We start from the raw sequence: 24,008 nt of genomic DNA, 5'->3' as shown, positions 1-24,008 counted from the left end.
ATATTTAAAACAGATACGCAGGAGTGGCTGGATGGGTAACAACAGGATGAGAACAAGCCAATTAGAGCTTCATAGCGGCACAGAAGGGTTCTTACACAATGGGAATTGTTCAGCTGTGTTTGTGACATCTCTAAACCCTGTGGCCTCCTCTTTCAGTGGCAGCTCATCACGTTGATGGGGAGTGCTTCCTGACGAGGGGCTGTAGATTGGGTCTAAAGGATTAAACCGGAAAAGGCAGATCCTAGGAGATGAGCCTTGGTTTCATGGTCTGATTAACTAATCTAAATTTGTTCTTTAAATAAGCAGGAACTGTGCTGTGATCATGGGCGTAGAAGCCTTACAAGTCCTAATCCTTTTCTTTTGGATATGTGGTTATTCTGCATACTCAGGTCCTATGAGTTTGGGAGGAGATTTGTCTGCCTTAGCCTTGAAAATGTCCACACCATGGAAATCTCCATCTCTCCCCCTAGGCTCCTTTCGCTTTCAATGAAGACCAAGAGATGTGTGTAGGATGTGACTCATCTGACCAATGTTAGATAGTTACCCCAGCACAAGCTGATGGCACTGCTGAATTTGCCATCTCCTGCCTATAACAGGAGGGAATAGCTTAGATGTCAAGAACATCCATGTAGATGTGGTCAGAGGAGTTTCATTCTGGGTGGTCAGACTCTGCTTTCTCTTGAAGCAGACTAAGGCTGGAAGTCATCTGACGTAATTGCAGCTGCCTGACGGGCATCTTGGTGCTAATGTCTGGGCATCTCAGATGATCTCTTTGACCAGAGCCACACAGTAAATAGAGCAGAGGATTTTTGGTTGACAGACGTTAAGGATTCCTACAGGGTCATGGTGTGCTGCCCTCAATATATTTTAGGATGGGATGTAATTATCTGTGGAGAAGCTTCTCTGTTGAGTACAAAAGGATTGTGCGCTTCTAGATTATGCAAAGTTCCTTGTTTATAAATAATTAAAGTTAAGCAAGAAGAATCGGTCCATGTGGTTGCTGCTCCTCTAGAATAGGCCACAAAGTTCATGAAAGACTGGGTTGGTGTTTGAAAACCACAGGTCAAGTAATAAAATCATTTGCTTATGATGGGGTCTGGACTAGATTATCTTTAAAGGTCCCTTCTAAGCCAAACCGTTCTATGATTGTGTGATCACCAAGGAAGGCCGTAAGAACTGATACTGGGGTTTTGCTCTATAGCTAGATAAATGCTACCTGAAGGAATAAGATGCTGTGTAGGCTTTTGCAACCTGTATTTGTGAAGGTCCAGACACCTTTAGGCAAAACTCCTGGCTAAATGGGAGTTTCCCATGTTTGAGACGGAACTGCAAAGTTATTTGATCTTTAGGCGGTTGCTACTTTCATCTTAACTAAAGACCTTATTTTTAGAAGGAACATAGGAATTACTACAAGCAAAATTAGAATGTCTGCACTATCTTTCCTTTGCTTTAAAAGATGCGATGTCATCCAGTTTTTCCTTAATTGAACCAACCTCTTGGAAAGTGCCATGGTGTGCCAGATAATTTATGAAGTTTCCATGTGGAGGAAGAAGAAACCTTCTTTTTCAAGTTGGTGTAATTTGCTTTATATGGCCAGATAAGATCTCCAGAAATCAGATGTGTTGTAATAGACCCTGCATATATCAGTGTCAGAACAGGGAAACGCTTTGAAAAAAATTATGGAGATGACTTACACCTCAAGAAAGGTTTGAGGTCATTATTAGAAAAAGAAAGGTTATTTCCTCATGAGAATGCTGCCATCAGATAAACCCTGGGAGACAATGAGCTCCTTTTGTCTTATAAGATGAAAGTGGAAAAAAGGTACTTAAATATTCACATTGGAAAGAAAGTGATCATCAGTGGAGAAAATAAACTGCTTAACAGCTCATTTGTGAAGTGTATAATGGAAGGAAGAGCTCAACACAGAAAGCTGTATGTTTTGCTTTTTATTCTGGATAGTTTTACTGTGATTGCCACAGAGGATGTAATGTAAATGTAATAGGCCTTTAAAGACAATACTTCCCTTTCTAATAGGGGTCAGGATTAATAAGAAAGGAGCAAACAGTTCAGGAAAGAAGACGACTGTAAAAACAAACATGACTGGGGATCTGCGCCGGGCCAGTTTCCCTTTTTAGCATCCATGCATCACTGTCTCGGAACAGACTGCATAGCATCCTATTAAATTAGCATACACCAGGCAGCTAAAACAAATTAGTTCATCTCAGAAAGGGAAGAGATTCTGCAGAAACTTTCCTTTTTGCCTTAATTTCTGTGTTTTATGAGGTTTATTCATCTTTGAATCTAAGTTCTGTGGTACTGAAGCCCACATTCCTTGCTCTGCTCTGCACGTAATGACTTCTTTTTGCCCAGGAGTCTCCTTGTCCGTGTGCGTCGGTGCCTTCACCCCGCAGGTGTATGAGTTGGAGTGCCCCAAGCACTGGAGGATTTCCCGTCGGCATGGCTGGAAGCCATCCCAGAGGCGCTCTGCTCTCCTGCCTGCATTGCAACATAGGTCTCGAACTTGGTGTTTCCCTGTTGGCCCCCAAAGTTGGACCTGAGGTGGCTTGTTGGTGGTGGTGGCCAGGGAGAAGCGCTCAGGATGCAAGGGAACAGGGCGGCACCTTTGCTGATGCCTCACGTATCATGTTTGAAGGAAGGGAAGGGAGTTCCTCAGTGACACGGAGTGATAGTGCTGTGTGCCATGCCCCACTGTGAAATTGAAATTCATCCTGGAATAAAGAACTGATTTCAACTACAGAATGGTTTAAATCGTTCCCAGCAATTTTTCCCTTGGTGAAAATGTTTGTTGCCCCATTAAGGAGGTAGCTGTGTTCTGGTGAAGGTGGTCTAGGGGAAGAGGCAAGGGTATGAAGGAAACCAACATGACCACATTGTCATAATTTTGTGCTTTATAATGTGCAACTGCAACTTTAAATTGGTGTTTTCTGGCTTCATAGAAGTCTCTCTTCTCTAAGTAGCTTTCCTTTAAGTAGCTGACGTGGATTTTCAATCTTAATTCTACGGGGTTTGGTGGGGTTTTTGGGGGTTGTTTTTTTTTTAATTTTTTTATTTTTCTCTCGAGAGTATAAAATATTGAGTAGCTAAACCAGAAAAAAACCTGTAAACCTCAAATTGGCATTAAAATTCTTGCAGCCGATGCTGGTGACAAAAACTGTCAAAACACTAAGCTGTTGTTGTAATTGTAGATAATAGTACCCCAAAAAAACGGAAGTTAAATCCAAACAAATTCAAACACTTTTGATGACTACGCAAGATGACAGCTTTGTGCTGCTCATTCTATCACAGCGAGTCGCCCCGTGATGGTGGGAGAAAAACAAACTGGTATATAAGGAGGGGAAAGGAGAAGCTTTACCTGCTGTATTATATCATCGGATGCCTCTGTTGTCATGGCTATAAGTCCCGTCAGAGATCTGTGTATTGATGTGGTTCCTCTCTCCCAAGTATTATGTTAAAGGGGGAGCAGCAAGGTGACTGGAAAGGTAAAGTCTGGAGCTGGGGATGTGCTGCCCATCCCTGGGCATGGTGATTCCCGTGCTCCTCTCGCACTGTGGGGAAGAGGCTGCTCATCAGAAGACTCCGATGGTCTTAACGTACCTTCTAGCTTAGACAACATGTTAGGGGTATTGACATGGGGCAACAGTTCAGGACACAGAGAGACACAGAGAGGCTGAGGGAGCTGGGCATGTTTAGCTTGGAGAAGAGGAGGCTGAGGGGAGACCTCATTGCCCTCTACAGCTACCTGAAAGGAGGTTGGAGAGAGGTGGGTGTTGGCCTCTTCTCCCAGGTGAATAATGACAGGACCAGAGGAAACGGTCTGAAGTTGTGGCAGGGTAGGTTTAGATTAGATATTAGGAAGAATTACTTTACTGACAGAGTGGTCAGTAAGTCAGGCACTGGAACAGCCTGCCCAGGGAGGTGGTTGAGTCACCATCCCTAGAGGTACTTAAGAAACGTCTAGATGTGGCAATTCAGGGCAGAGGTTGTAGGCTGTTGGTTGTTATTTATTTATTTATTTATTGTGTGTGTATGGTTGGACTCGATGATCTCAAAGGTCCTTTCCAACCATGAAGATTCTATGATTCTATGTCCAGAAAGGATCTGCTTGCTGCAGAAAAACCCAGCAAAGAGTATTGCCCCTTGTTGTTGTTGTTTGAGTGTCCATCAGGCAACAGCAGCAGCATTTTTGGTACTGTTGCAAGTGCTGTCCATCATCCGTAATGAGTTATAGCAGCCCCAACCCCAGGCATCGGCAAGTCCCCAGACCCAGACATCCCCCCATCATGGGGATGGGAGACATCACTGCGGGTGGGAATCGGGATCAGCCCTTGGGAGGGGAACCAGGACAGGGCTGTGTCTGGTGTTACAGCAAATACTCACGAGATCCCAGGGTAGTAAAGAGCATTTTCAGTTGTGGCTGGGTGGTTTAGTGGACGTTAAATGAGTAGTGAGGCTAAAAATACCGCTGTTAATACAGCGATCCTGGTTGTTCTGCTCTTGCCCAGGCGGAGGAAGCATTGCCATAGAAGGGGCTGCAGGGTTGGCACTGTGTGTTTGATGAATGAAAATAGCTAGAAAAACTTGTCCTCTAAAGAATAGATGGCTGCAACCAGATTAGGCAGAGTGTTTCTTTTCCTATAAATTTATAGTCGGTTCTTGAGAATGTGTAGGGATATTTGACTCCTGTACCACATGTAACACAGTCCTGAAATCCTTCTCCTTTCCTCTTGACTGGGTAAAAACACTCTCCACACTTTGGTTTTGTTAACTTTGCATTTGGACATCCCTGAACAATTGGAAATTTCGTTGTAAATTCATTTTCACACAGATGTCAGGACATTCATGGACGTGACTTTGCGGTGAAAAACTTCATTTCCAGCCTTAGTTTGGGTTTATATTGGGATGCACCTGGAATTTGTGAGAGTGAGGAGGTGTGTACAGAAATGACTGAGTAGAAAAATTTAATAAAAAAAAAAAATAGAACATGACTCGTACAGAAAAATGGCTTAGTAGAAAAATAGTCTGCAGGGTGAGAATCTCCCTGGGATGTGCTGGTTACACAGAGCCTGAGCTCATCCCACAGTTAACTCCTTGAGGACCATGGGAAAAGCCATGAAAATGCCAGAGAAGACTTTTTCTTACACACCTGCCTCTGTTTGTAGTGCAGTTCAAAGTTGCCTTTCTTTGGGGAGTCAAGGTGCAGAATTTGTGTGTAGCTGATGAAGCCACGCTACGGAAATTACCTTCTTTGATTTGGTCAGTCTTATATTGATTTGGTCGGTCTCACGTTGATTTGGTTGGTCTCCCATCTCAGTGATCGTCACCGTGGACATGGTATATTTTTCAAACCATTTTTTCCCATGGTTTGTCTGGGGCAAAGTACACACAGAAAGCCAACTGTATCATAATTAAGATCATTAGCTATACACAGCCTGAAGATGTGAAATCTGTTTCCTGACTATGTCTGTTGATTTAGTATGACAGAGCACCTGCTCATGCAGTGGAAAACTGCTCAACATGGAGGTCTCTGCAAATGGAAAAAATTAAGTTTTATCCCTCCATCAACTCTTCGTCTTCATTTTGTCAGTGTTTTTGTGACAGCAATTTTTTTGATGAATGAGAGCAGATTTGCTGTCACAGTATATGTTGTTCATTGTATTTCAGAAATTAAGTGTTCATATTAAGTTATAGTTCAAACAGATAAAGGAAAAAGTTAGTTGGCCTTTATTTTGCTTTGATTTGCAGGCTAGCCTAGCCTTGCAGCCCTTCTTTTCTAATAGAAAATCCAGTCTGTTTGGATGTGAATGCCATTTTTATTCCAATGATAATCTTGAAATCCTAATCTTTAAATCTAGTTTAAAGAAAAGAACTGGATGAGAAATAATATAAACAAATTAAAACTATAAAAGATTGACTTCTTATAGGGTCCTGCATGGTCCAGATGTGTGCAACGGGGTGAGGAGTCAGAACGTCTCAATCACCTTCTAGAATTTGCCATTATCTCAATGTGACACGTCAGGTCACCTCTCTTTTTTTCCGCTTACATTGTTCCTAATTCATATAAAAATGATCTAGATCATAAAATTATTCCATGCCTTAATTAGAAGTTTGAAAAGAGTTGACCCTCTAGGGTAAACGGTAACATGGTCAAAACTTTCAAAAATAGGTTCAGTTGCCACAAATGTATTTTGACAGCTAAAGGTAGTTTAATTTTGCAGACGTTTCTTGCTTACCCCTTTCCACCACTGTCCTACTTCCTCAAAACCATGATGCTTTTTTATTTGTTTGCTATAATCCCCAGGCAGGACGAGGAAACCATGTCCTGTCACTTTGATGGTGTAAAATGCAACATTTTCCAAACCCAAACATTTTTATAGAACTTTGTACACAATTAATTTTTAACCCTCAATAAAGAATCACAATAAATTCTTAGAGAGAAATTGCTTCCTTCCTTAATGTCTTGATTTTAAAGGGCACGTTAATTCTTTGGGGGGCAAAAAAAATCTTTAGCAAGCCTGCCAGGTTGGTAGTTCTGGGGAACTCTTTTGAGGAGGCGGAGAATTAGCTGTAGGATATATTGCTGTTAGCAGGAAAATGAGCAGCCTTGTCTTCCTGACTTTCCCTCTGGTATTTATCTATTCATGCATGAGTCACGGGGGCTTTAGTGAGGGGCTGGACTGGATTGTTAAGGGCGGATGAATTCATCTGTGTGTTTGAAATTATGATAACTGCTTGCCAATCTACACACTATTATTTCTGACTCTCCCCTGACTCCAGCAGACTCCAGGAGTGTCTTTGCTACCTTCTCCTCGCTGGTGCTCCCTGCTACCATTTCTTTCTTCTTGTCCTGTACCATTCATTCCTCCCAGTCTGTGGTTAACTCTTTGATCCCTATCTGCACCTCTGCCCTCCCTTCTCTTTCCTTCTAGCACTTCACTAATCTTGCTTTTGTCCATTGCCTTGTTGCCTTCCCCCTCCTCTCCTTGCTCTTTAACGCAGGAGCATATATAAGTGCCCAGGATATTTCAGACTCCCTCGCATCTCCCTCCTGCCTTCCCGGCAGATCCACCCCAGTGGTCCCCCCTGGCGTTACCCAAGGGCTCTTCCCAGCACCAGCAATTTCATGCCATGGCCTCATATAAAACTCGGTGTAGAAAAGCGCCCTGTCAGTGCCCAGGGCTGACATCTGAGCCAACGCTTTAGCAGAGGTTCAGCTTATTTCATGCTTTAATGAGAAAGGTTGTTAAGGAGATATGGAATCGGTTTTTATAAGTATTTTGGAGCTCCCAAAAAACTTCCATTTAAATTCACAGAGGCTGTTTCCAACCATTGGATCTCATGGCTGTCCTGCTAAGCGGAGAAAGAAATCCAGCAAAATGGTGAAGCCAGCTGAAATAGAGGCATTTCCCAAAGCTGGCTTTATTGCATAGAGGGATATAAAGGGATTTCCTTTATGTTGTTGTCTGAGAATGGCAGTGAAATCCAGATCGGGATGGGAGCTCTCTGTGGTTTTATAATGTCATAAACATTGGGAGAGCTGTGCGATCAGGAAACGGGCGGTACGAATATGCTGCTTTTAAAGGCATTTAACTGAAGGCAAAAAGCTTGTTCAAGGCACAGCTGGAGTGAAGCGCAGTGTTGAAAGCTTAAGCAGATGGGACTTAAGGGTTCATGAAATATATCTGGGAGAAGTTCTGTGAGTTTCTGAGCACCCTGGTCTGCAACCAAAGCTGATAAGCACCGAGAGGTCTTAGGGCTTTCCAGTAAAAGGATTTTATTGCAGTTCTGGTCTGGCTGTCCCGAGCATGAGGGTCAGGGTGAAAACCCCGCTTGGTGAATCAAATGACTGGGTCTGTAGATAATAGGAAAGCAAAGAATAGGTCCTTAAAAACTCTTTGGGTTGCTTGATTTCTTCATTGCGCAAGCCATTAGGGCCAGTTGTGCAGGCCCTAAATTGGAGCCCGTGATGCTCTGATGTGGGGTGGTAGATTAAACACAAAGCAGGAAACAACAAATTGTTCCTGTACTTAGAGTGGCATAAACATGGTCAGAGTCTGGACCACTGTCCAAATGGAGGCACATTCTTGGTTCAGAGGGTCACTACCACTTGTAGACAGGCTGTCGAACATCCGCCGTAACAGCTTGCGACTGTCTCTTTTAATCCGTTACTAAACTTCCCGTCGCCGTTTCCCTGTCCCTGCTGGCTACAAAAGCCTTTCTGGGTAAACAGGCGCTTTCTTTCCAGAGCAGCAGCTTCTTCCTTTTGCTTATCCGCTTATCCCCTGGCTTAATGATTCATTTGGTCATTTCGCAACTCGGGAGCCGTTGGTGAGGTCACAGCCGTTTGGTTGTGTCATCAAAGCGCATGACTTAAAAAGGAAGAGTCTGACCAGGAAAGGAAACGCTTCTGTTTATCCACAAACATCTAGATAAGCAGCGTTTGTGGGGAGTGAAAGTCAGAGAAAGTTGGTGGTATCAAATGAGGCTGTGATCAAACATTAACGTTTTAAGAGCAGGCTGGAGCGTGGTTGGGTTTGCTCAGCCTGATGCCGAGCTCTGTTCACAGACAGCCATGTAGAAGAGCAGAATAATCTACTGATGGGGGGGGGCGGAAATGAAGGAAAGTGCCTCTTTTTATTTTGTCTAAATAAAATATGATCCTTCGGCTGGTGAATCCCCCGGTTGTGATCTGGTTAGACAAGCACTGGGTTCTGTGCAAGCGGGTGCTTCAGGAGGAGGTTTTGGTGAATCTGAGCAAAGATTTGCTGTTCCTCATCAGGCCAATGCTCTGTCTTGCCCAGTACCTCACTGCTAAACCAGTAACGAGCACTGGAACATGAGCAGCCCCGCTGTGCCGCGGCAAAGGTCCATCCAGAGCAGCAGTGTCTGAACGATGCTCAAATACTCAGAAAACAGTGTGAGAACAGAAAAAAAGTGTATAAGCACCGACTGTAACATTTTCCTGGCTTGTCCCCAGTAAGGTCCAGATGCTTTGGAGGAAGCGATGAGAGCGCAAGAAATAATACACTGTTATGGAATAACCTAATGAAGGAGAAGCACTGCCCACTCTTGGCAATTAGTGACTGGCTGCTGTGATGAAGTTTCTTTATTTGTGTAATCCTCTCTGGGGTAACGGTAGGGAGGTTTCTGTTAAGGCCGACGTTTGGACTTGTGATTTAATCCGATTCTTTGGCTTTAGTGATTACACATGCAGCGGTTTGTGTTGTGGAATAGCTCTGTGTACACAGAGAAATCCTGACGCTGCTTCCCCATCTGAGTCAGGGTTGAGTCAACGGTGAGGAGATGATCTGGGCTGCCAGAGAGGACCAAAGCGGAGGCCCTGACCTCTTGTGGTCGCTGAGGAACTGGGAGCACTCTTGGCACTGGTACGTCATTTAGTCCTAGGGACTCCGTGCTGCTATGTGAATTAAACATCCTAAAACTTCAAGAAGGGAAAAAGTACATCATCCATCAAATCAGTAGCCGGACAACAGGCCATGCCCCCTGCGCGTGGAAATGGCACTTTCTGATTTTCAAGCTTTGCTTGTACCTCTGCTGGACTATAGTTCTTTATTAAAACTGTTGTATTTGGTAAGCCTTTAATGTTTCACATGTGTGTGAATGTTTGTGTATGTTTGTAAAGGCAAAGAAAGATGCTTATAATGCTGTTGCTGTGATTAACAAGAGCTGCTGTCAAAAGACACCAGAAGAACTATATTCAATGGCTGTGTTTCAGTTAATAGCTTCCAAAGAAAAGGCACCACTTGAAATCAGGATTTTTCTTTTCTTTTTTCAGGGGTGCGTTCTCTGAAGTTGTTTTGGCTGAAGAGAGAGCGAGTGGGAAACTCTTTGCAGTCAAGTGCATCCCCAAGAAGGCACTGAAGGGAAAGGAAAGCAGCATTGAAAATGAAATTGCAGTCCTGAGAAAGTAAGTACCAGTCCTTCCTTTCTGCTTCTTTGCTTCATTTAGACTCCTGCTTTTAAGGAGCAGGAACAGTAATTGACAAGCGTGACTGACAGGTTGTTCAGCCTGTCACAGGCAGACAAGATCACCTCAATTTAAATGATGCTGAAAATGCTCTGAGAAATGCTCTGGGTTTTGTAGAATCATAGAATGGTTTGGGTTGGAAGGGACCTTAAAGCTCATCTAGTTCCACCCCCCTGCCATGGGCAGGGACACCTCCCACTAGACCAGGCTGCTTAAAGCCCCATCCAGCCTGGCCTTGAACACCTCCAGGGATGGGGCAGCCACAGCTTCTCCGGGCAGCCTGTGCCAGTGTCTCACCACCCTCACAGTAAAGAATTTCTTCCTCATATCTAATCTAAATCTCCCCTCCTTCAGTCTAAAACTGTTGCCCCTTGTCCTGTCTCTACAGACTCTGGTAAAAAGTCTCTCTCTATCTTTCTTATAAGCCCTCTTTATATATTGAAAGGCCTCAATAAGGTTTCTCCGGAGCGTTCTCTTCTCCAAGCTGAACAACCCCAACTCTCTCAGCCTGTCCTCATAGCAGAGGTTCTCCATCTCCCTGATCACCTTCGTGGCCTCCTCTGGACCTGCTCCAACAGGTCCATGTCTTTCCCATGCTGAGGGCCCAAGAGCTTGGATGCAGCACTGCAGGTGGGGTCTCACCAGACCGGAGCAGAGGGGTAGAATCACCTCCCTCGCCCTGCTGGCCACGCGTCTTTTGATGCAGCCCAGGATGAGGTTGGCTTTCTGGGCTGAGAGCTCACATTGCTGGCTCATGTTGAGCTTCTTGTCAACTAACCCCCCAAATCCTTCTCTTCAGGGCTACTCTCAATCCATTCTCCCCCCAGCCTGTGTTTGTGCTTGGGATTGTCCCAACCCAGGTACGGGACCATGCACTCGGCCTTACTGAACTTCATGAGGTTTGCACAGGCCCACCTCTCAAGCCTGTCCAGGTCCCTCTGGATGGTGTCCCTTCCCTCCAGTGTGTCAGCTGCTCCACACAGTTTGATATTCGGCAAGCTTGCTGAGCGTGCACTCAATTCCACTGTCTGTGTCACCAACAAAGATGTTAAACAGCGACGGTCCCAACACTGATCCCTGAGGAACGCCACTCCACTTTCTTTTGTATTAATAGAGCCAGATGACCACAGAGTGGGAAAGAAGTGGAGTTAGGCTGGAGTAAGGCCTGTGATGCCCTAAAAAGACATTATCCACTAATAATGTCAGCAGTTGGGTCGTTGGCTTTGAGGAGACCAGGACCAGGGTTATTATTTCAAAGTGCTTAAAACAGTCTGTATATTAATTGCTCTAGAATTACGGCATGCTACTTGTTCGTTATAGGAGATGGTGGTAACCTATACCATGGAGAGGTAGCTCTGCCACTTGCGGAAGTCACTTTGCAGTCTAACTTCTATTTTATCAGGGTTGTCCACTGTGTGTATATTTTTCTGACTGTGGCTGGAAGAAATGGATAAGAAAAGGTTACCTCATGACTGCCATGAAGTCAGTGTAGTTGTTAGAGGCTTGATCCTTACCTCTTCCTCATCTTATGTCCTAAAGGTGGGAATGATCTCACCTGACTTGCGGCACTTGGACGCGAACTCATCACCCTTGACTTTCTTTCTGGGTAATGGAAAGAGATTGGTCACTTTAGGATGGATCCATGTGACTTGTTTTAAACTTTTAAAAGTACTTTCTCTTCCCATTGAATTAAAGGTAGTACAATTATATAGAAGTCTATGTTGGACTGGGGCAATCTGATTCCTGCTGCACTGCTGTCCCTAGTGGGACTTCTTGCCCTAGCTCTTGGTCATGTAGAAGCTGATATCAGGCTGATCATCTGGGCCCCATGTGACAAAACTGATCCTGAATCTTTAAAACTAACTAGATACTTCTGAACTAAATGCTCAGACAGCCTAAGGCAAAGAAGGTTCAAGGGCAAACTCAGTCAACCCAGTAGGCAGAAGGGAACCTTTTGAGTGGAGGGATGTAAGTGGGTCTCCAAACAGCTACAAACATTTCTTGCGGTTGCCTTCCTGTTGCTGGACCCATATCAGGTCGGTGCAATATAAGCCCGGTGATAAATGCAGCATGTTGGCTTGTGGTAAAGTGTAATTGAGAACCTGTCATAAAGCTCAACCATTGCCATCTCCATAATCAAGTAATAACGGCCAGTAACTGACAGCTTGAAACAGCCTTTCTGTGTATGCTTCTGTCCCCTGATACTCGTGTGCGGGTACAAGAGCAGCAATATTGGCATGCAGTAAGGCTTGCCATGCATCAGCCTTGACCCTAGGCTAGTAGAGCAGAGAAATCAGTGAGGTTATTTCTTGCTTCTGTGTTGTGAAATGTTTCTGTTCTCTGCAAACAATTTCCTGAGAAACCAGGAGGCAGCACCCGGGCTCTGCTATTCCAGCTGCAAGGGCAGGAGAGTGAGTGGGTGGAAAATTCCTTAATTTCATACAATTAGATCTACTTGGTCTCTTGTCCAATGCACGTTAGAACCTTAAGAGAGATTTTTCCTTTTTTAATCTCCTGATGTCTTCTACTTAGCTGTTGCTAACCCAAACTTTGCATGTCATTGTATTTATTGTGAAAATAGACTTCTTTGCTAGCAGACACAGTATTGAATTTGTGTGTGCCACCAAGGAAACGCTTAGAAAATAACAAACTGGATCTGCCTACAGTTGAGGAGAGGGGTTATCAATCTGTTTCTGTGTTCAGTGAATTCTCTGCTTCAAAAGCTGTCAGTAAGAATAGATTTGAGAGAGGTGGAGAGGATCCTTAGCTGTTGCTAAGCTCCAAAGGTATCTGAGTGTCCTTGCTTTTGTTTCTGGTAGCTTAATACTGAGTGGGGATGGCTAGTTTGTGTGTTGTCTAATTAGTGAGTAGGATGCCAGAGCCCTGGGCTGCCCTGCGTGGCTCTGAGGCGGCGGCGCCTTACCGTGCCACGCACCCAACCACCGCTTCGGAAGGGGCTGTGCACAGAGGGTGCCTGGCAGGAGGAATGGGTCTCCCTTCCCTGAGAGGAAGGTGTAGAGCCACAGGGGATGGAGGCAAAGCGAATGTAAAGCTGCACGTCTGTTGATCCTGGTCTGCTTTTCTGGTTTTGCGTTATGCCTTTGGGAGTGCTTAAAATCCAGTGGAATGAAAGTCCCAAAGGACAACCTGCCCACCTGAAATGCAGGCAAACTCCTTGTGATCCTTTAAAGAAGGATCGCTTGTCTGATGTTGGACTTCCTCCTCCTATATTCAATCATTAGATTATTGTCTTCCTCCTGACAAGGTACTTGCTTCCTGGCAGACATCTGCCGAGCGCTGTGAAATGCAACTCTTGAGCTCCTCTGGTTGAATGTCAAACGGGGTTCTACTGAGGATTCCTGAATATACTCGCTGCGGCTTCTGCTGTCCCTCATGTGAGCTGCTCTTGCCCCTGTGTGTGGTGAGCAAGTTTTTAGGGACAGTCAAGAGATTGTGCTGTCCGTGTCCAGGACTGGTACAAAAGAATATCACGTCCTTTGTACCCTCAGGCTGCCCTGGAGGAGGTTTGTCCCCCTGCCGGTTTTGCCAAATCATCCAGATCTGTCAGAATCAATAGGGAAAAGGGTTTGGATGATGTCATGTGTTGAAGTCATATTTTAAATAACATTTTTTAAATTTAGGATTAAAAGTCTGTGCATGGAGTACTATAGGAAGCAGAACCTGGTGATGACAGCATGAATCCAATGACCAAAACCCTTGGGTCCACCCTCACCTCTGCTGCTGACTTCCCATGTGACCTTAAGTATCTTATAGAATCACAGAATGTGTTGGGTTGGAAGGGACCTTTAAAGGTCATCTAGTCCAACCTCCCTGCAGTAAGCAGGGACATCTTTAACTAGATCAGGTTGCTCAGAGCCTCATCAAGCCTGGCCTTGAATGTCTCCAGGGATGGGGCCTCCACCACCTCTCTGGGCAACCTGTTCCATAAGTCTCAGTATTTATTGGCTGTGAAACAGCCTTTATTCAAAAGACTTTTGAATAAAAAGTTTTACCTGCGGTTAATTTTGCAGTCCTTTCTCATGTCAGCAGACCCAGGAGAGTGGGTCGAAGAAGGGAGGTCTCTGGGCTGGGCTTTTAGTGTGAAACGATTGCAGCATCCCATCAGTCCTTCTGCGTATCTCATCTAAAAAGCTGTTAGAAGTATTAATCAAACGTTCTGTGCTGGGGAACGTCAGTGGTCCTCATGTGAAGTACATGGAAGGTAGGAGATTTTATCTCTCTGTCTGCGGGCTTGGACGCTCTTGCTGCCAAAACAAAATGACACATTTTAGAAGCGATGTTCTGCTAACAGAGGAGCGAGCTGCCAGCCAACTGATCTGCATGTTTGTGCGAGTGCCAGAGTGAATCATGCATACTCCATCATTTTATTTTTCCAGCCATGGCCAACAAATCTGTTCTTAAAAAAGAAAAAAGGCGGAAGAGCCGTTAAGTCAATATTTACGCCTAGCAACCTTAACAGGGTTCTTCCAATATGGACTCTTTTGTGTCCCGTGGAAATCCATGGCAACATTCCCCGAAGACTCGGATGGGTGGGGATGGAGTGGGAAGGAGCTCGCTGTCGAGTGCGGTGCCGGGAAACACGAAGTCTGCAGTTCATCTGGGAGCCAGAGCCCAGCAAAGCGTTTAAGCATGTGCCTAATTTTAGGTGGTTATTCGTACCGGCGATATCAGGGAGCAGGTCGAGCTCACCTTGCTGAACTCCGGCCTAAAGGGATGCTTCAGAGCAGGGTGAAAGTCACCCGTGTTTGGTACCACATCAGGAGGGGAGTCTTTGATTAGTGCCCGGCCGACGCGCTGGTGCGCAAGGATTGCTGTTCCTTCTAACAGTGTGCTGGCTGCCTGTAGCTGGACACGGGGCAAAATATTACATCTCCTCACAAAGTCAGGTGAGAAGCTGGCCTGCATCATTTTTAGGCTTTGAAATTTATTTCTTTTGCAAAGGAAGACGTGCTGTGGTTTGGAATGTGTTCGAGGAACACTGGATGTCTTAGGGACTATCACAGCTCGGTTAACTAACTGGCCGTGGGGACTGACAGCACATGGTCACCTTCATGTGACACAGACTTCTCCTGACCTGAGATGTGGGGAGTTTCATAACCTGCTCTGAAAGCAACTGTTTTCTTGTTTAGAGTAGAAAGGCAAATGCAGTCCTTTCCATTGTTTGCTGTAGAATAGAGGAAAATTCTTCCACTTATGGTAATTGTGCAGGTGTGAACACGCTGAAAGATGAGTTGTCTGTTAGATGGGTTCCTGAAGGCAGTGGGTGGTGCGAAGAGTTGGACTGCAGAGAAGCAGGCTTTGAGGCTCTACTTAAATTAAAAAAAAAAAAACAAACCACCTTGTAAGAGCCAGACAGAGAAAAATATGCCTGATTTTTTTTTATTTTTTTTTCCTTGGCTTCACCACTATTTATCACAAGAAACATTCTAGCTGCCTGGGTAATACCTGCACAATCACACAGATTCGGTGCTGAGTCAGAGCAAAGCAAGGGGAGGAACAAGAAACTCTGTGTAGCCCTGCACCCGGCTGTATTGATTGCTTAAGAGCAGTGATGTGCACAAATAAGTGTCTTGTTAAGCAAATACTGGTTAGCTAGCAAATCATACTCTGCTTTAGCTAGTTTCTGCTGAACGGGGATTTTAAAAATAATTTCTAAACTATTTAGATATCTCTTCACTCACTCCCTCCTCTTTACTCTCCTAGATCCTCTGGGAGAGACACCATTAAATTCCTTACAACAAACCAGAGCCATGCCTAATTGCAGACTGAAGCCTTTTTTTTTTCCTCATAAACAGCACGATCGAACTGTTTCTAGCAGGTCAGCTGAAATTCTGCTGGTTCCTTCTACTCCCGTTTCCTTCGAAGATGAGGGGGAACTGAGTGCTCAGGCAGTGATTCGTGCCCAGGCGGCTGCCTCGCTCCTTATATGCCTGCACCTACGGCCAGGAGCTGCTGCTATGATAAGGAGCAGGGAGAGAAGCAGGGAAGCATCCTCTGCAAAGTCTGGGAGGTCAGGGCTGTGCCCGTCTCAAAACTAAGCGAAAAGCAGCAACAAAAAGTTTTCCAGAAGTGGGTGAAACTGTGGATCTTCCTGCCCTCCCATACAGCAGGTGATGGTCAAAAGGGCCCCTCGCATCATTCCAGGAGGTAGCGCCGTTCCTGACACTAAAGAGAACACCCTTGATTTGTTAAGGAAAATCACCCCTTCTCAAAATTTACATGAAGACAAAAAGGGTAATTTGAAAAATTGTACCTATCACTAAGGGTAGCCCATTGACAGACTTCCCTTAAAACCTTTCTGTCCCTGATTCTTGTCTCTGTAAGGGCTCACGCCTCTGGGGCTAACCCCGTAGCCTCGAGGAAGATGAATCCAAATTTAGTTTTGAAACCCATTAGTTACCTCTTATTAAACTCTTCTGTGCGATTTAACTCAGTTTCAAAGGCTACATTAATTCTGAATAAAACTGGCCATGCAGAAGTTTAATGTGCCCTAACATAAATTCATGCATTTAATTAATTCAGATGAACGTTCCTGAGCGACTTTGTGGGACAGACCCACCTATCGAAGCCGTTGCTGTCTTTGGGTCAAAAAATACAGCCCTTGCAGGCCTGGATAATCCCATACTCCAATTTCCCAGTCCGGAGGCTCTGCTGGTGCCTTCTCTCCTATGGTCATTATTTTTCTGTGCGAGGTCACGCAACCGAAGTACAGGGCCAGCCAAATTGAAGAGGAGACACTCTGATCCTGTGTTGATAAGCGGTATCATAAAAATGATGGTAATTAGATTGTGTAGCTGGCGTACAAAACGCTGTGGGATTGGGTTTTAAGGGGTTAATGACTAATTACCTCTTTACACCCGAGCACTAAGAGCTTTTTTCTTGTGAAGAATTGAATGGGATGGCTAGGAAAATAAAAAAAAACCAACAAAAAAACACTTGGCGTCTCTGTCTGTCAGGTACCATTATTTCTCTGAAGCTTTGCTTACCCTACAGACAAAACAGGCTTCCTGCTTTTTTTTTTATTTCCCCTCTGTGAATAATGGTGAGAAGATAGGCTGCCTCAGCAAGAATTGAAGAGACAGCTGGTTGTTATATTAAGTAATCACTTTCAGAGAAAGCTTTTATGTAGATTTACTTGTTAAAACCTGGCTTGCTCATGCCGTTGCAGTTGCGCTGGGGTGGCAGAAGGCTGACTCTGCCCTCCCCGCGTGGCCAGGCTCAAAGCTCTGCCAACTGCAAATCCAGGGCATCCCAAAAGCCGGATGGCCCGAGGATGGCTCGGGGTGCCCAGGCCTGTGGCTACTAGTTAGGGGGTGATACCCAGTGATACCATCAATGACGCTAATGTCAGTGGTGGAAGAATATAAGAGTAACTAAGAATATAGTTGTTGGCATCTCACATGGACACACCTGGGTGCCAGTTGCCTACCCTTGGAGCCACCCTCACCGCTGGGCACTGTGGCCAACATCCCTGCTAGGGAGGTAGGTTGGGCGTGGAGAGGAGCCAGGATCTACAAAACGCTGGAGGGTCGGGGGACAGTTGGGCATGCCTGGAGGCTGACATCAGCTTTAGGCCATGAGCTCATCTCCTGAATCAAGGAGATGTAGACTGGATGAATTGCCCTTCTCGGGTTTCAGGCAAAAGTGAACCTGACCCCATATATGTGGGTATGGCACAAGATAGCTCTGCCTTGGCACCAGTAGTTGGCTTTTTGTTAAGCAACTCATTTTGCTGCAAAGAATTCACACGAGTGAAAAAAATGTGAAACCTGAAACAAAGCTGACACCATTTTTGAGCACTAAGATGCTGGAAACTTTGCAGGGGAAGACTTTGCAGCCAGGACTGCCTGGATTGTATTTCATGCTAGATTAGATGTAAGCAGATGTAGGGAAGCAGATCAAGGCATCTTAAAAATCCTAAAATACATTAAATGAGAGAGGAAAAATCCCCTCTGAAAAAGTAAACACAAACAAAATCCCGTGTGTCTTCTCTGGATTTACATAGTTTCATTTACATGCAGTGGGCTCCGTAACAGCTTTAGCGATGGTGCGTGGCATTTCTGTGTTTCAGCCTGCCTTGGCACTGTGCATACGCCGACGGTCGTGTTCCTTCACGTAGGTTATAGCGTGAGAAGTCATTTCACTGTAATTGCTGGGGGACAATGCAGCTGTCCTCTGTCCTGCGTGGTGATGGTTTGCCAAATCTCCTTTGCATAACTGTTCCTCTTCAAGGTCACCCCATGCCCTGAGTCAACTCAAAAAATGGCCCATCCATGCTGGGAGAAGGGCACAGGTCAGAGGGGATGGAAATACATCATTGCTCAGAGCTCCGGCGTGGAAAATAATTCGGTGCCTTATGGAAGAAACAGCTGCTTTCTGAAATAGTTGCTCTAAGATGCTTTCAAATTAGCAGAATGGGTTTTTCAGCCTTAGCTGGAGTCTGCTTCTCCGCCAGATGTGTGTTTTATGTGGACCCCATCCTGTCCATAGCTGGAATAACAAAGCTGAGGTCCTTTCAGGGCTCCTAGCTGAAGAATGAGAATACATACCCTGTTTTCCAGTATTGATTAATCAGGAAGATGGTTACAATTGCGTTTCAGTGGTACAAGTATCTGATTATATGTGCTGTTGTCTGTTACCTAAAAGGAAAGAATTGTTAAGACGCATAAAGACTCTTTAATAAGATCTAAGACTTTGATAAATGACTCAGCTTTACATCTGGATGCATTAGGTCTGTCTATGTTACACCCATGTGTAAGGCTAGGGGTTACCTAATTTGCAAGCACATGCCTTCGGTTCGGGATTATGGAGCTCACAGAAGCTACAGTGGGTTCATCTTTGCACGGGAGGACAAGCAGCTATGAGACTATGCCAAACCACAGTAGACATGGGGAGTTAAAAATTGCAACAGCTCTGTTTGAAGCAGTGCTACAACGCAGCGTTTGGAGGATGCAAGGATTTGGGTGGTGCAGTAGTAGTAGGGAAAGCATTCTCACAAGTGCTTGCAGCCCAGGTCTTCAAGGATGTGTTGGTGCCTAAAAGCTGCTGAAGATGGAGTCCTAGGTGGCTTCGTTAGGCGAAATACTTCCTCTTGTGTTTTTTCTCATAAGATTCTTCATAGGTAATCTAGAATACCTTCTACAAAACTAAGGTTTTTTCCGTGAAAGGAATTTCTTTATTTGAAAAAAGTATAAAAGGCTATTTAAAGGTCTCATGGCATTAGCAAAGGGAAGATGCCCTTGTCAAAATATAATCAACCTATTGCATTTTGCCCGTCTTCTGTAACTTAATCTTGAAATATTAGCTGGAGGAATTCAGTGTCTTGTAGCAAGTTACTGTGATGTACTGTTGGGAACCAGCTAGCTTGTAACTACAAAATCACCATCTTTTGGTGACTGGCAAGTTATTTACATGAACAGTCCACGCACGTCAATGTAAATTCTTTTATCTTACTTTCATGCTATTAAAATCCATGCCACTAACTCATAAAACACTGGAGTATCTGAGAGGTGAATTAGAGTTATAATTTGTGAAGCACAGCATAAAGGATAACAAGTAAATGCAAGGTAGGATTCATCTGGCCAGCTGGAAGCATCCTCTCAAGGTACGCAGCTGATCTGAGCTCAACTCTCATTTGCTGGGGAAATCATCAAATATGCATTTTCTAAGTGGATCAGAATGTACAGGGAGGAAAAACAAGTATTCCAAAAATGTCAGTCCAAGAAGGTAGAAACACAAATCTTATCAGAAGTGACAGTTTTCGTGAGCACTCCTTGTCCAAAGCAGTTGTTTGCTCTTAGCTGCGTGCTTTATGAATACGAGTTGCTGTATTTTCGGCCTCTGTTATATGAAATTAGACCAGTAATGTTATCGGTGTTTTTTGTGATGTGTGACCCCAGTGCGAATTTAAACCAATTCTCTTGGCAACTTCTACCTCCTGTTTGCATTTATAGAAGATGAATCACTATTACATTTTATGTCTCATTAAGGTCATGACTCTAGGTGCCTTGAACCAGAGTTCGGCAGAGGGGGGCTGGCTCCGACCATAAGAAAATGGGAAAATATTTGCCCTCCATCCCACTTCTAATTGCACCAGGTTAAACCTACCAGCAACCTCTGTTGGTTTGGAATATATCCGATATATCCTGAATTGACAGCTGCAGGAATTAATTGGTATTTGGCCAACTAAGTCTGCAGTTGTCATCTGTAATACATATTGATTCACTCTTTTATTGCTTACTCATACAACACTGCGTTCGTGTTCAGTAGGAGTTTTGAAGAAAAAAAGGTAAGAAATAAATAAATCTGTAGGTACGGCCTTTGTCTTTTAATAAAGAAAGAAATGTAAGACACTCATTTAGTCTGTGGGTTGCCCTAGTGCCCAGTTTGACCAAGGAAATGGTGCTGACAATGCTTTTCCAAAATAAACATTGATTTTAAAAAAAAAAAAATTAGAAATTCTAATTTTTTTAACTGTGCCTTATATTCATAAGACATTGGTTTAATCAGAATAGATTGGTTTTATTCTGAATTAAGTGTGGCCATACTAGGGATTTGTGCTTCTGCAACTGTAGGACTTTACACCTGTTAATCAAGCCAGTTTTCAAAGTAAAGCCCAATATTTTCCTTGACTGCATCCACGTTTCTATATCTCTATCAGAGACATGTGGCTATATTGCCCAGTTCTTAAACCTCTGTAAGTGCAGAAATCTGTGGGTTAGTTTTAATACTGACAATCTGTATTAGTAAGCGGACTATGAAATTATTTCCCTAAGGATATGTGACAGCTAGCTTTTACTTTGCCAGATATTTTATCAAATTAAAATTATAGAGCATTACATTAAACAGAGATGTTATTGCCTCCTTTACTTCCCCATTAAATTTTTTTTTTCCAGGAGACACAGGTGGATTCAAGCTTTCTTAGAGACGATACGCTCTTTTTTGAAGGCATTTAAAACTATAAAGAGCGGAATTGATTTCTTTTTCTTGCAAGTTTGTTCAATAACTTTGAGAAGGGGCATTAGTCGGAAGCATTAGCAAATAATCTAATAGATATTGTAGCTCCATACTGAATCAAAACCAACTGACATGCATAGCGGTGAAGTGTGCCAGATATGTTTTTGCACACCAGCACTGACTCCTCCTGAGATTAGTCCAAAATTTCTATATATAATCTGTTTGGTTCCCACCAAATAGAATAACAGCCTGCTTCAAATATCTTCATACCTTTGTGATATCTCCTGTCTTGACTGACGCAGCAGGGATTAAACTGGGACCTTTTTGGATTTACACATATATATCTTTACAGCCTCAGCTAAGCAGCCGTTCCCGGCAGGCAACTGGAGCGGGTTCAGACCTTGGTGGACCCAGGACCCGGCACAACAGTTAACTCATGCCAAAATACTCGTCTGAAAAATGCATATCAGCGTGGGGTTGGTTTTCAGCTGTTTAAGAATTTTTTTTCCCCCTCCACCAAAAGCAGAAGAGTCCTCATGCAGCAGCAGTATTTGGCAAAATACATTTTGTCAAGAAACATCTCTCCAGAGCAAAGCAATCTGGTCACTCCTGTGTTGGCTGTAAACTTGGTAATCAGAACGGAAAACAGCAGCTGTTCACAACTCTGCTCTTAAAAGGGATAACAGGGGTTTTCTAACTGAAAACAAAGAGGAAAGGGCTTTTTCGTTATTTTTCAAATGCTCTCTTATGTGAGTCACAACAAATATGTGGATATGGCACGATCCACGAAGATGTAGCTTTTATTGGCATTTATATATAGAAATGTCAGTTCTTCCCTTCCTAAAGATAAAATGTTACTGTAATAGCCGTGGCTGTCTGCTTTTGTATTTCCTACGAGTGGGTTAGTGGGAGGGAAGTTGAAAACTTTGGTGAAGTTTGAAACTTTTCCTTCTGTGTTTTTTGGGTGCATGAGAAAGTTGCCGTTGACTGGAGCTGCTGCATGTCCCGCAGTGTTTGTGTCTTGAAGGCATCATCCTTGCCATTTATGGTGTACAAAACACGCATCCAAACCATGTGGCATCAGCATGGGTAAACGAGTGCTTGTCGTTAACAAATAGACATGGGTAATATGATCTAATGCTATTCTGGTCAATAGGAAAATTCAAACTCGTTGAACTTGGTTACGTGACTCTTCGAGGCTCCCTTGAGAATCTCAGCCCAAAGCAAAAGTGGAAAGAAAGCCTAAACTGAGGTCGCCCATGAGGGTTGCGGGGCTTTGCCTTGTGCAGTCATGCAGTGTGGACTCAGGGCTTTATACGTAGCAGACGAGCTGCACAACCTTCTTTCCTGGTTTTCAGTGCCTCCTGAATTGCTATATCAAAAAAAAAAAAGGCTGTAGCCCATATATGTGACTTTACTCTTCTAACGGCAGTTACTCCATCTTCATGCCCTAGTAACTCAGGCACAGCTAAGCCAAGACAGGATCCTGGCTTTCCCGTAGGGATAGCTCTCTGCTCTCTCTGGATAATGGGTGGGAACAGTGGGTGTTTTATGGTGTTCCTGCCTATTTAGGCTGCTGTGGCTGAGGCCAGAATTCACCCTGCGGAGAGGGAATCTGCCAGGGACTGGCCATGTCCCCTCTCCTCCCTCCATGTAGCTGTAGAGCTGGAACAAGGGAACCCAAAAGGCCACTTCTGTGAGAGGATGGGGAATGTGGTCTGCATCTTACAAAGTGGGATTTTCTCCTCCTAGGTCTTGCTGCTGGCATGAAGTTGTTTTCCTTCTAGAAATGGAAAGACCAGGCACAGAGTTCACCCCCAAACTTCACCCCCAAAGGATGGGGTTGGCACGTAGAGACTTTCTCCCCTCTTGGCTCTGATTTACGATTAGGGCCCTGAATTGCTGACTTGGTTTAAAATTCCGTCTTTCATTAGAAGCACATGTTTCTGATTTTCTCTTATGATGACATAGTTTGCACTCTTACCCAAGAACTGTTTTCTTAATAGGACCAACTATATTTGGAATCACTCTGAATTGCTCTTGAAATGGAAGATTGATGTCAGTATTTCTGGCAATTTTTCACTGTTTTTCTTTCCCCATAGTTGAGTGTTAAATAACTATTCAAGCTGGGAACACCTATACCACTTTATTTTAACACAATTTGATTTGTTTTATTTTAGTGCTGTATATACTCTTAGGGTAACTGATATAGGTAAATATATTAGCAGGATGATTTGTGGAGGATTTAGTGAATAACAGAAAGGATATGTCAATGAACGTAGAGGATTGTGTTTTGATCAATTTACACACAGGGAAATCTTATAAGATTTAGAGACCTATTCCTGTGTTGACTCTGTCACGTCTGTGTGTCAGGTAGATTTGAGTGACATTTTTAAAAGCATCTGCACAGGAGAGGGATCTGGATCCTGATGAAATTCCCTATCCAGGGAATTAGGGGAGGTTAGGAGACCTCGTGAGTTTTAGTACTGTCAGATATAAAATTTCCTGTGTTGCAATTATGCCTACAGCATCCACGTGGGAGATGACTGCCTTCTGCTCCTGGGGGCTGGTCATATGTAGTCCATCACTGCCCTTCTAGTCCTTCGCTGTCTTGGACTACAAACCAAGAAATGTCGGTCCTGTCACCCAGGACCCAGTTGCTGGCTCTGCCTTTGTGAGGACTACGATCCTTCTCAACATCAGCCCCAGCGTTCTGCTTGCCTGAAGGCAGCAGGTTAGAAATAATGCATGCCCTGGAGCACTGCATGATACAGGGTTTACACTCTCTTTAGTATAGATTGCATTTTTTCAATCCAACTTACGCGTCAGGAGAGTTTGGATTGTGGCATGCAAAGGGTAAACTGAAAAAATAATGGTAGAAAGTCTGGCTTAGTTAACGACACGCACAGGTGCCTTAAGTCAGCACATGGCCATGAGCACTCTAGGAGCCTCCACGTGTTGGGTGGTCTTCACCCAATGGAGCAGTTTATTTCCAGGGGGCAAGGTGAAGAAAGTATCTTCAGCA

General features: G+C 44.2%; 1 protein-coding gene across 3 annotated transcripts in view; it reads left to right on the top strand.

Moving 5' to 3' along the window:
- Positions 1 to 24,008, top strand: part of CAMK1D (calcium/calmodulin dependent protein kinase ID) — a 235,676-nt gene that overhangs the window by 91,927 nt on the left and 119,741 nt on the right. For all 3 annotated transcript variants that reach the window (XM_063323613.1, XM_063323612.1, XM_063323614.1), the window contains exon 2: positions 9,815 to 9,946. In XM_063323613.1, coding sequence (XP_063179683.1) covers positions 9,815 to 9,946 — 132 coding nt within the window. The remainder of the gene's footprint in view (positions 1 to 9,814; positions 9,947 to 24,008) is intronic.

This window comes from Chroicocephalus ridibundus, chromosome 1, assembly GCF_963924245.1.
Source record: "Chroicocephalus ridibundus chromosome 1, bChrRid1.1, whole genome shotgun sequence".
NCBI classification, from domain to species: domain Eukaryota; kingdom Metazoa; phylum Chordata; class Aves; order Charadriiformes; family Laridae; genus Chroicocephalus; species Chroicocephalus ridibundus.
Note: the sequence above shows the minus strand (reverse complement) of the source record. Positions and strands in the feature narration are given on the sequence as shown.